Raw genomic sequence first — 12,504 nt, forward strand, 5'->3', positions numbered from 1 at the left:
CATTTGGGCAACCGGGGAGCTCCACCGCGGAGGAACCTCGACACGACGACACCGGTGATAACGAAACGACGACAACCGGTGGTGGTTGTGGTGGTGGCTTGACTGTACTTAGCGTCTTCATAAGAATCCCATTTCCAAGGCTGTATGCAGTGATCGGATGTCGCTGTGGCTGGATATCCGCCAGAATGGAAAGTTGAGATTTTTGGCAGCGCTTTCCTCGTCCTGACCATCACCAACCACGACGTACGTGCTCTTGCGACCGAACCGGGTCACGATTCGTTCGAAGCAGGATTCCTTACCTAATGTAGGAAAGCAGGATAGCCAATGTTATTATGAGAAATTTTATTTAATGGTTATAACTAGAATGAGAACAATTATTATTTAGTATAATCCAGCATTTTGTCGAGAGATACGAGTTTTTTCGAGGTCAAACTACTCTAGGGTATAGGCTGAGAGAAGGAATGTTAAAACTGACTAGGATCATACACCATCATTCTATTAATGAAGTCTATCGAACTAAGGAAATTCAAATTCCAAAAACGGCTATTTTAGCAACCCGGTGCACAATTGGCAAAAACGAGCTCGTAATCCCAAGAATTAGAAGCCGCTGGTTTGGAATCTTACAAGATGCCTATTCCTATGTAAAAAAATTTAGGAACTCGATTGGAGATGGTTTCATTCTGCACAGACTTCGGGAAGTGGTCCCTATTTGCCCTATTTTCCCCAAAAATCACGAAAAAAGCTAGTTAAACAGTATAAAAACTTTTTGCCGCCCGTGAAATGAACTCATATAGCTTCCAAATGTTGTCAAAATAGCTGTCAAGAATCAAATCCCATTCATTCCATACTGTGCGAAATGTAAGAATAGTCCAACAATAGTCCGAGATCGCTTTCACTCTGGCGGTACCCCTAAAGCTCATGGAGTTGTTCGCGGGCCTTACAAGCTGGAACAACTAAAACATTAAGCAACAAATGATATAAATATTATTTCGGATCGGAACAACACAGACAACGGAGCTAAATTATGAATTGGAAACTCAGAACTAGGAATCAACTACCCTATCCACAAGCAAGTCACCACGAAGGATTGTAGGGAGTTACAAGTGATCACTTAACTGAATTTCTGCCTACAAATCGCATTCCCAAGCTATTTCTCTTCTTAGCTTCATGGAAGGTCCGACCAGAGCTATTGAAAATTGCGAACGATAACAGCTTTCTGGGGATTCAGATTTATCATGGCTACGATGGATGCGATTCAGTGCTGTGTGAGAATTTCGAACAAACTGTTGGTTCCATTCGAATCACGTAGTGGACATCGACAAGTTTGTAATAACTTCTACCTGCTCTTCAAGATTGCGTTACCGGATTTCATTAGGTGAGCGGCGCTCAACATGGTGAAATTTTTAGTAAATCCAATCAGTTTACTTGCTTTGCCGAATGTTTAAGGCGGTAAAGGTCAGTATACCAGACTCAAACCAGGAGCAAAGAGGATTGGATTGAAGATAAATACGTCTAAAGCGAAGTTTATGCTTGTCACCTACAAGCTCGAGAGCGCCCGTTTAGGAAGTACGTCTGGAGGTATAAAACGTCAGGTCAATTTAGTTTCTTATGAAAATGTTAGTAAATTTTCTTATCAAATTTACCGATGGATCTACAGTTAGTTCGTCTGCTGCGGCTCTGCAGAAAAAGATGCAAAAAAGGAAATAGAGACAGTTGGATAAAAGACGAAAAAGAGCACGAAGAAAAACGTCACAAAAACGGGATAGAAAAAAAGGAAAAACGCGAGAGAAAGAAAAAGAATAAAAACTGGCATGAAAAAAAGAAAACTTAAAGAAAAAATGTGACATAATGGAAAGAAAAATGGCGGGACATAGAAATAGAAGAAACGGAGATAGAAAAATAGGTAAAACGAAGCAAAAAACGAGGAGACTGGACAGAAAAAGATGAGGAAAGGAACAAAAATAAGAGGAGAAAAAAAATAATGAAGAAAATGAAGCAAACGAGAAAGAATAGGGAAAAAACTGGAACAAAATAAAAGGAAATGGAAAGAGGAAAATACGGAACAGAGAAACGGGGCAAAGAATGGAAAGAAAAAAATTAAAAAAGAAGACAAAAGGGATAAGACTGAAAAGAATCACAAAATATTACAGAAAAGAACGAAATGAGAGGAAGAACGGAACTGACGAATACAAAAAATGGGCTTGACATGGAATCGAAAAACGAGAAAAACTAAAAATCGAGACCGAAAAAAGATTAAAAAAATTGAAGCGGGACAAAACACGAAAAAGGAAACAGGAAAAACTAGGCAAAATGGAAGACAAAAGATAAAAATCGGAGCAGAGGAATATCTGGACTCAGAACAAACTCGAAAAACGGAACAAAAAAAAAGAAATAAACGGGCAGAAAAAAGGGAAAACAAAGAAAAGAAGGAAAACGACACAAGAAAGGTAAATTAACAACAAGAGAAACCAAAAAGAAAAAGAAAAGTAGCGAGAGATAAAAAAGAAAACTGATGAAGAAAATCATAAAAATGGGAAAAAAAGTTAAATGGGATGTAAAAGAAGAAAGATGGGACATAAAACGAGAAAATGAGACAGAAAAATTACCGGAAAGCAGGAAAAAACGAATTAAATGAAAAGGTAAAACGGAAGAGTAAAGGAAGAAAAACTGAAGATAAAAGAGGGAAAGGAAAAAACGAGTCAGAAACAGAATAAACGTGACAAAAACGACAGTAATACGGGGTGTCGAAAAGAGCAAAAAACGAAGACGAAAAATGATAAGGAAAGAAAATAAAAATATGAAACCTGAAAACGAAAAAAGGGAAAAAGAGAAAAGAAAAGACGGAAAACAGAAAAGAAAATAACAAAAAAACAGATGGAAAATATAAGGAAATACAGTACTCAAAATAAGAAAAAGTGGGATAGGAAAAGAAAAAACCGGAACAATGAAACAGAAAATATGGAACAGAAAAAAAAGAAAACTAAGAAAAACGGAAGGAACATGAGAATAAAACCAAGGAAACGGTACAGAAAGGTAGAAAAATGGAAATGGAACAAAAAGTTAGAAATCCGGACTGGACTGGTATAAGAGAATTGAACGAAGAATGTCATTTCTAATATCAAGTAAAACTTCGTGTGCAATTTTATGTACAGGTTCGATTTTAAGAAAAATTTCAAGTTAAAATTAGTCCAAATTGAGCCCATTTGATTTTGCTGGCGTAAATATTCTTCGAAAAAACTTTCGAAATACCAATTTGTTCGAAATATAGAATAGCAGTGAAATTCTCGTCCAGTCATATCGTATTTCACATCCATTCCATGCACTCACCTATTTTATTTGCACTATAAATATTCTCTATGGGAAAGATCTGCCCCAAACCGTAAAGCAGAACTTTGGCCAACGCCGGAACCAGCTGCGTCGTCGTCACCAGTACATTAACGCAGTTCTCCCTCTGGGCGATCATGTTCAAACACTTCAACGTTAGGCTATGCCAGCTGTCCGTCTCGAAGTCAATGTCCGACCGTACCTGCAGCCAGTGCTCTCGCTTCTGGGGTCCCAGCAAACCGCCCACACTAAAATTAAACGCAAATCCTATTAGGAAACAATGTACGGCGTATTTTTAGTGCAGTCATAAATCATACTTATTTCGGTAGGTGTTGTAGGTGTCCTTAATTTTCCGATAGCGAAATGCCAGCTTTCGCATCCAGTCGACGCCTCCGCGAACGCCATTAGGAAGGCAAATATTAGGTGGAGCTCCTGCAGCACGAAAACAAAGAAAACAAAGAGAATGAGAAATTGTATCGCAAATAAAGGGCACCGCAGCATATTGTTTGCTTAGGATTCCTGCCGGCTCCGATGTGGATGTTTACCTTGGGCCGTTCCGGTGTGGAAGCCATCGGCAGAAAAGTTGTAATTGCTCAGATCCTGCCCATTGTCGTCGGAGGACACGTCGTCGATATGTACCTGGTCGCACTCTTCCACATCGTTGAAGAAGAAGAACGCATCTGCCAAATTAAAGATGAGCTCCTCCATTCGAAAGCCCAATTGAATGTGATGGTCTCGGCTCTGTGAGAATATTAAATTACACACAATTAATGATTCCGTAACAATTACTGTGTAACAAAATGTGACAAGTCTCTAACGACTGACGCACTCACCTTGTTGTACTTGGCCGCATACGTTCCCGTTAGCAGGGAGTGGAAGATGATGATTGTTTCGTCCAGATCCCAGACGAAAATTCGCTCCGGTGTTTTCTCCGTCACGCCCGGTTCGGAGGTGGAACTTCTCGTCGGGCTAGGGTTCGCGTGCCGACGTCCACGTGCCCTGCCCGGCTTGCCGGTAGGGGTGGTTTTGGCTGCTGCGGCCGCGGCTGCAGCGGCTACGGCGGCTGTCGAACCGGCCTGAATGGTGGGCGAAATAGACAGCGGGGATTGCGGTGAATGAGAATGAGCTAGCATGGTGGGTGTAGCGGCCGAATGTACCTCGGAAGGACTTTCCGCTGATAGACCTGCTGCCACATGGAAGCTCTGACTCCCGCTGGAACCCGGTGAGCTAACGTACGGCGGATAAGTTGCAGTCTGGTAGTATGGTGAATACGTCGGATCGTTGTAGTTGTAGTAGTCCTGCTGGCTTGTTCCAAACTGAGCGAAATTGTTGTAACCATAGGACGAATAGATTTGTGCCGAATTATTGTTGGCGGCTGCGGCCGCGTAGCTGGACGGAAGATATGTATTTGGTGAAGGTATTTTCGACGACGTTCGTGCCTGGTACGGTGAACCGTAGGACGAATACGTAAAAGGTGCGTATTGCTGCATGTTGTACGTGTAGGAGTAGTACTCAGATTTGTCGTACGAGTTGGCGGTGCTTTGAAGGGCGTCCAGATTGTTGGGATTCGCGCAGAATAGTGAACTATCCAGATGGGTTGCACCGACAGGAAGATTTCCAGACGATATAGATGCGTCTAATCCGGGGCTACGAATTTCAGATTTGACTGTCCCGTCGGTCAGCCAGTGAGACATCCCCAGCTCGGACGGACCCAGTGTTGCAGCTGATGCACTAGCGCCACTTAAGCTAATGCCAGTGCTGGTAACTCCGCTAGACGACGATATTCCATCCAAAGAGCTTGCTGCAGTTCCACCACTACTGCTACTGCCAGAGGTAATAGTTGATGTTACGCCACCGTTCAACCTAGATGCCACGCTGCCTCCAGACGAGGAACCGTGGCTGACGGCGGTAGCGTACGGTAAACTAAATCCGTTGTGTGCCGCACTGGGAATGCTGGAAGAACCTCCAAGCGGCCGATAGTTATTATTCAGCAACGGGTAGGATCCTGTCGTGTGTGAAGCAGTTGGATAATGAAGCGTGGAACTACCCGGTGGCAAGCAGCTGTCTGCCGTGGTACTCGAGCTCAGACTTGATACTGACGTGGAGTTGTAGTTTCTGTTGAAAAAGAAAACAAAGGCTGGAGTTAAAAAACGAAAACACTCACTAAAGTAGTAGAAAAACTTTTAATCCAATTCATTACTTGGTGAGAGTCAAGTTACCTCATTATTCATGACTCAAGCGTATAAATCATAGCCTAACGGGAAAAGCCGAACCAAATTATTGTTATGAATCATGGAACCGCGTTGTGTCAAACGTGTATGATTTATGGCTTCGATTTACAGAAAACTGAATTGTTTTCATTTTAAATGAACTAGCTGCGGCACAGTGTAAACGGGGTGTGACTTCAAGCCGCAAACACATTAATTTTATTGTAATTTCACACTTTTTTCCTATCGTCTTAAGAATCGTCCTTCGAATATTTGTCATTTTTTAAAGAAAACATTACAACAAATGCTATCCTGTGCTATGATTTAAACGTTGTTTTTAGTTTTCCTATTCGAACGATGGTATGTGAGAGAGGAAGAAGCTAACAGCAATCCGAAACCAGACAGTCTGGCTGCAAAACGTACGGCCTACGTACGAAAGATGATCCGAGCTTGTTAACCTGCGGGTGGAGGTTACCAATACGCGGTAGCCTATGGCACAATGATCAAAACATTTGTACAGGTTGATAATTGATCAATGACGATTAATTTCAGTTACATTTTGTGCTATCGACGGAATAAAATAAATGCATACTGTACGTTTACGACTTCCTCGTGACAAGAGCAATTTAAATGCCAGGAAACAGAATTATTAATACAGCAGTCGCACCCATGAAATGGATAATGCTGCCAATTGGTTATGATCGTTCTGCACTCTCCTCACAATTAATTTAAATAGGTATATATTCACCTTCCTCTCCAGTTCCGACTTAAACTCTGTTTAAAGATGTATGGGAAACGGAGGGGAGGTTGTTATATAGTACCAACTTATATATAAAGAAGATTCAGATGTGTGAAGTTCGGTTGAATTATTTATGACCGAACAGGCGTGAGAAAACACGCCTCCAATTTCACACGAACGCGAAAAAGCAACACACCGCAAAGATGAAACCCAAACGAAGACGACACCTCGAGACATAACACCATCAGAGCCGCGGCGAAGAAGAGAACTCGCATATTTTGATGACTGATCCTTGTCTGATTGCTGGCTGCCAATTGGCTCAATGGAGGTAACTCGCTTCCAATGGAGCATCTTTCGATTTAGTTGGTTTAGAAATTATAGCCACATGTAAATATTTAGATTTCCCGTTCCGTTCTGTGAAAACTAAATTACTTTTCTTTTCGAATAGGTTGCCGTAGGTTCATTGTAGCAATTAAGATGTGAGAAAATGATCATACAAAAGCTACTTGTTTTGCTATATTGTAAATTGCACTACATTATTATCTGTACCTACTTATACTATTTTACTATTTAAGTAATAAATTAGAAAAAAAAGTAAATGTCACAAAATAAATTACAAAATAAATTAGTATAAAAATGGCCGAATCACAATGTCCGAACGTCATATTCGGCCGAAAATAATCACGGCCTTCAGTCTGCACAAATGTTGGGTATATGCTGTCTTTACTCGTTGCCGCTCGTTCGGACTTAACTAAGGGATAATCCCTACTAGCCAGTAAACCTAGGAAAATGCATGCACCTAAATAGTAGTAGTTTCTGCGGAAGGGCTGCACCCCGCAGTGGCCGGCGCTTCCGACGAAAGGCCGAATCACGAGAGGTCGAATTTTTTCGGAATGCCCAAATAACTATTCAATAAAAACATGAATTGGCAAGTAGTTAACAAATAACTTTAATCAAACAAAAAACAAAACAAGCAACACAACTATTTACTATAGAGTGTAGATGATTAATAGTTCTTTGTTCCCCTAAGAGCAAATGAACTTCGTTCATTATAAGGTGTGAGACCTATTTACCGTGTTAGTAGCAAATGTGTCTTAGATGATTCAGGGAGAAACGGCCGTATGTCGCGAGAGTGCACCAGTGATCCGCCGTCGGAAGCGTCGGCCACTGCGGGGCGGCAGCCCCCTGCAGAAATCACTTCTATTTAGGTACAGGCATTTTCCTAGGTTTACTGACTAGTAAGGATTATCCCTTAGTTAAGTCCGAACGAGCGACTGCGTGTAAGGACAGCCTGTACTCCACATTTTTGCAGGTTGAAGATCGTGAATATTTTCGGCCAAGTATGATGTACGGCCTTTTGTGATTCGGCTATTTGTTATTCGGCCATTCGTGATTCGACCATTAGGTATACAGGTCGGATTCGATTATCCGGGTGAAAAAAAATTTTTGTAAATAGGTTTTTTGAAATGTGTTCACGTTCAAAACGTCTTTAACATTATAAAAAAAAAATATTTTTTTTTCACCCGGATAATCGAGTGCGAGCTGTATTATGCCATTTGTAATTTCGGCCATTCGTAGATAATACATAATAAAAGAGATTGTTTTTGAACCAATTTCATTCTGATTGAAAATGGTGACCATACCATAATGCACTTTTCTATTATTGGCCTCATATGGGTAAAATATAGTCTGTTGATAGTATACGGGTCATGAACTTTATAACAGAAAAACGTGATAAAAGCTAGCATGTCGTTTGCTTAGTACATTATTGCATTATACTAATGGACGACGAAAGTTAGTTTCGAATCTAAGATAATGCCTATATTCCCAACACATATTTCTACAGTTTGATTTCCTAATGCAATCGAAATTGTTGGTGTTGTTCTTTTTCTGTAAATTACACCTTGTTACATTTAGTCTAGTAGACCTTTGACACCTTATATCATCAATCTATAGAACGTGTATAGGTCTAAAATGAGAGCCTTGAGGGGCACCACAAGTGATTTGAATTGGTTTCGAGTTTTTTCCGTTGAATATAATTATTTATTGGCGATTAGATAAATGATTCAAGCCTTTTCAATCGCTCTAGCTCAATTCCATTTTAACGTAGAACTACATTTTTGTTTTCTGTATTGGGGTTCATTTTAGAAATACGAGAAATGGACACGCAACGAAAAGTGGTTATGTTTTGCACATTTAACTCAGTCATTTTATAATCCATTTTGAAGATATTTGCTTCAATTAATAAGCAATTTTTCTATGCATTGACATAGCTAATATAACAGAAATTTATCAAATCACTATTGAAATAAGCATAAATATCAAAAACTGTCAAGAATTAATGAATCAACCAATCACATGTACGCATGATTTTACTTCCCAGGTCCGCAACGGCAAATTTATGCACTTGCGAATTTAACTTCCTCGTCTACAGAAAAAAATGACAAGATCTTCCCGTTCTACAAAAAAATAATATTTTTTTCGAGTTTCTTGGGTAATTTCCTTTCAAATTGACTATTTGCACTGAAAACAGTGTCTTATAGGGGTTATATAGAATTCAGTATGATGGAAGGGTAATGAGGGGCCTGAGAATTAACCCATGCTAAGGTCACTTGACGTCGAACCCACGACCACACGCTTGTCAAAGCAGACTAGGTAACCGAGCGGCTACGGAGCCCCCCACCTTGTGACCTTGCGACCTAGAGAAATTCCAGGAATTCAACTAGCAGACTCACCATTTGTTTATAAACATCAAGGCGGCGTACGATTTAGTTAAACAAACATGGTTTTCCCAATAAAACTGGTTGGGCTGATAGAAAACTGATCAACATTGCATTGGAAGGTACAATTCGAAGGGGATACGTGCATGGAAGTGGTACCTTACTTATGTACTTTACTATCGATTCTAAGCCGAACGAATTATGATCCTTCAGTACTGTTCATTCAGGGACACCAGCACTGAAAACTGAACTAAGTAGAGTATTGGGGGTCAGTTCACGCCTCTCACGCCAAGGACCCGGGTTCAAATTCCAATCCCGCAGAAGTCACGAATGACCCAAGCTGTTAAAGTGACTATAATCTAACAAAAAAAAGTAGAGTATTTACGGTACACTTGTAGTTCACACCTGATAGTGCACAAAGATTACTCTTTGTGTAGCATTCAGTGTATTTTAAACTCCCACGATGCCACGATAGAATCCCACGATCGCAGCTAGTAACCATGTATTTTGTTTTAGTGGTGTCAATGGTAAGTCCCAACCTCTTTGCTTCCCTTTTAAAAGGCCTAAAGGCCTCTTTCACTGCTCTACAGATGATATCGACGTCATCCGTCAAGAAACAAGAAGAAGCATGTGAGATTTCGTGATGATAGTTGCATTCCTTTCCACGTTTGCTCTTCGTATTGCACTTTCCAAGGCGATGTTGAATAGCAGGTTAGAGCGTGCATCCCCTTACTTTAGTCCATCCAACGTAACGAAAGCGATTGAGGTCTCACGCGCTATTCTAACGCATGATTTTGATCCATCCATCGTCGCATGAATCAACTTAACTAGTTTCGACGGAAAGTCGTAGAAATCTAGTCTCAGCTCATTTCGTTTGATTGAATCGTAAGCCGCCATAAAGTCCACAAGCAGATGATAAGTCTACAAGTTGTTCTCCCGGAACTTAGAACTCCGCCAACGATCTCAGTATGCAGAATAAGGTACTAAAAAGCAATTTGTAGGCAGAATAGAACAATGTAATGCCTCGATAGTTTTAGTTACAATCGAATCAAAGTCCTTTTTTAAAAAGAGGTGGTACCATCAATACCGAAATAGTATTGAAAGTTAAGAGCATGCTTTCTGAATACTGTCATTGCGGACTAGGGCTGTCTAACCGGTAGTACCGGTAGTACCGAAACCGGTAATACCGACCAATTTTCGGATACCGAAATACCGGTTTTGGCAAAGCAAAAAACCGGTATTTCCGGTATTTTCTAATATCTTAGTTTTTTCAAACTCCTTATTCGAAGAAGAACTAAGTTTGATGGAAGATTATAAAACTCATAGAAAAACAACTTGGTGTTAATGCTGACGACATTCTACGACTACTAACAATGAAGAAGGTGAAATTGTAGGTCAAATAATTATAGCTCTTGAACCCGTTTAAGGCACAGTAGAGCATCTTTGCCGTAAAAAAGTTTCATAGTAGTTAGACGTCGCGTTTCAATTTATTTTTGAACAACTTGATATTTAAAAGCAACCAAATTATTCGAAGTTCTCAAATAACGAATTAAGCCAACAAGATCAGGGCCCAGCAACGTCACTTATAAGTGATTTTTCAAATCACTACTCAACAATGAAGTAATGAAGCTTTAGTTTCGACTGAAGCAACGCCGCTCCGTTTTAAAACTGGCTTCAATCAGCCTCAATAAAACGGGTTTCACTTCATAATGTCGACCGATTTTAAAGTTTCGTTTGTCAAATCAAATGTCTATCAAATATTCAGTAGAAGGCTAGCAACATAGAATGCAATTGAATTGAATTTAAGTTTCCGACAATTTAGCGCATATTATAATTAACCTACTCAACATCGACAAATCGTGCCTGACTGTCAATCGTAGTCATTTGAAATAGTCACTAACTTCAGCTGAAGCTTGCTTAAAACGTTCTGTTCATCGAATGAAACAAATCGCTTCATGTATAAAGCGAAGGTAAGAGAAAGTCAGCTTCATTTATTTGTTTCCGCTTTTCGGGCATTCTTGCCATTAAAGGATCTACCAGGAAACACTTTGGAATATTTTTCAAGTATTTCGAGGATACATTGATCAAACAAGCAGATAAAATTTCCAAGCTCTGCGAATAGTGGGATTGATAATAGAGAAGAGAAGATATCTGTCAACGATGATGAAGAAGATTACGTTATCCAAGGGTTCTGCTCTGGGGATGCAGGAAAATTAGTGAAGAGACAATAGGAGTCCAGGCCATTTAATATGCTGCAAGCTAGATTACCGGGACATTTAAAAATTGTTAAAAGCGGGTTTCCCTACAATAAATTTTAATAAATGAAAGAAAAATTCCTGATGCACTTAGAGCCGTTTGTCAGACTTCGATGAAAGCAGAAATTTTCGTTGGAAGCGCTGGCAATAAAATCTAGCAGGGAAATAAATCACTAAGCGTATTATATCTGCTTAAATTCTACTTTGATAAGGAACAATACTGAAACTAAAGATTGAAAATAGAGACATTTACTGAAAAACATCGACATTTCTATAGATTCCGAATAATCTGCCAATACCGGTTTTTTACCGGTACTACCGGTATTTTCTACGCCAATACCGAAATACCGGTTTTCACCAAAAGCACTCAATACCGACAGCCCTATTGCGGACACACTTATGCTTAAGGAAGTTTTATTTTGTTGTTGTTGTTATTGGTTTTTATAAGTCAACCTTTCATTATGTGGATTTCTCTTTTTTGATAAAGATTGAATTTTTTTTAAGGTTTTTGAATATTTTTGGAAAACTAATATGAAATTGGTTTGGCAATACTTTTTCCAGTATTCCACACGTTATGACGGTTGCAGCTCGGGAATACAGAAGCAGACGCGCGAAATACGTTCGGAAAAGACAGATTCGGATTGGACAGCACTACACAGAGGTCAAAGCCGTCAATAGTGTTTCCCAATACTAAATATTTTCCGTTAATGTAGTCCTACGCCAACCATGTGGGTGTGTCTGGAACACTATTCCACATTACTACTGTCACGATTTAGCTCAATTACGTACAACTTTGTATCTGTTTATCGAAATAAGACCTCACTTAAAATTTATTTGAAATTTAAATTACAATAAAACAATGTAAGCACTGAGACAAAATTAAAACAGAATCAAAACAAAACATTGAGAAAAACCGAAGCAACGTATGGCTCATTTATTTCATACATTGAGTCCTTGGTCCATTGTTCACTTTATTCCTGCTGCTTATTTTCACATTTAAATTTTTTTTCGAGTTTTGTCTTTGGTTTATTCCAGCGTTATTTTAATTTGATTTACTTTTGTACCACTTCTGTTTCAACGTGCTTTCAATTTTTGTGTGCTCCAAGTTTTTTGTCAATTTTTGCCGCGTGACAAGTGAAAGTAAAGTAAAGTAAAACTAATGTAATCCCCTATTTATTCTCTCAATTTCAAGTGCAATGAATTATTGAATAAGTTGATATTAAAACGTAATGCCCAGTACCATAGAATTTTATTTGATT

The 12,504-nt window shown here is 39.5% G+C and overlaps 1 protein-coding gene across 1 annotated transcript in view; it reads right to left on the bottom strand.

Annotated features, from left to right (window-relative positions):
• Positions 1–117: 117 nt before the first annotated feature.
• LOC128743079 (developmental protein eyes absent) overlaps positions 118–12,504 on the bottom strand; it is a 56,041-nt gene continuing 43,654 nt past the window's right edge. Inside the window, exons 3-7 of the mRNA XM_053839598.1 lie at positions 4,158–5,439; positions 3,870–4,065; positions 3,642–3,756; positions 3,328–3,572; positions 118–299 (exon numbers count right to left, since the gene is read on the bottom strand). Coding sequence (XP_053695573.1) covers positions 118–299; positions 3,328–3,572; positions 3,642–3,756; positions 3,870–4,065; positions 4,158–5,439 — 2,020 coding nt within the window. The remainder of the gene's footprint in view (positions 300–3,327; positions 3,573–3,641; positions 3,757–3,869; positions 4,066–4,157; positions 5,440–12,504) is intronic.

Source organism: Sabethes cyaneus, chromosome 3, assembly GCF_943734655.1.
Source record: "Sabethes cyaneus chromosome 3, idSabCyanKW18_F2, whole genome shotgun sequence".
Taxonomy (NCBI): Eukaryota; Metazoa; Arthropoda; class Insecta; order Diptera; family Culicidae; genus Sabethes; species Sabethes cyaneus.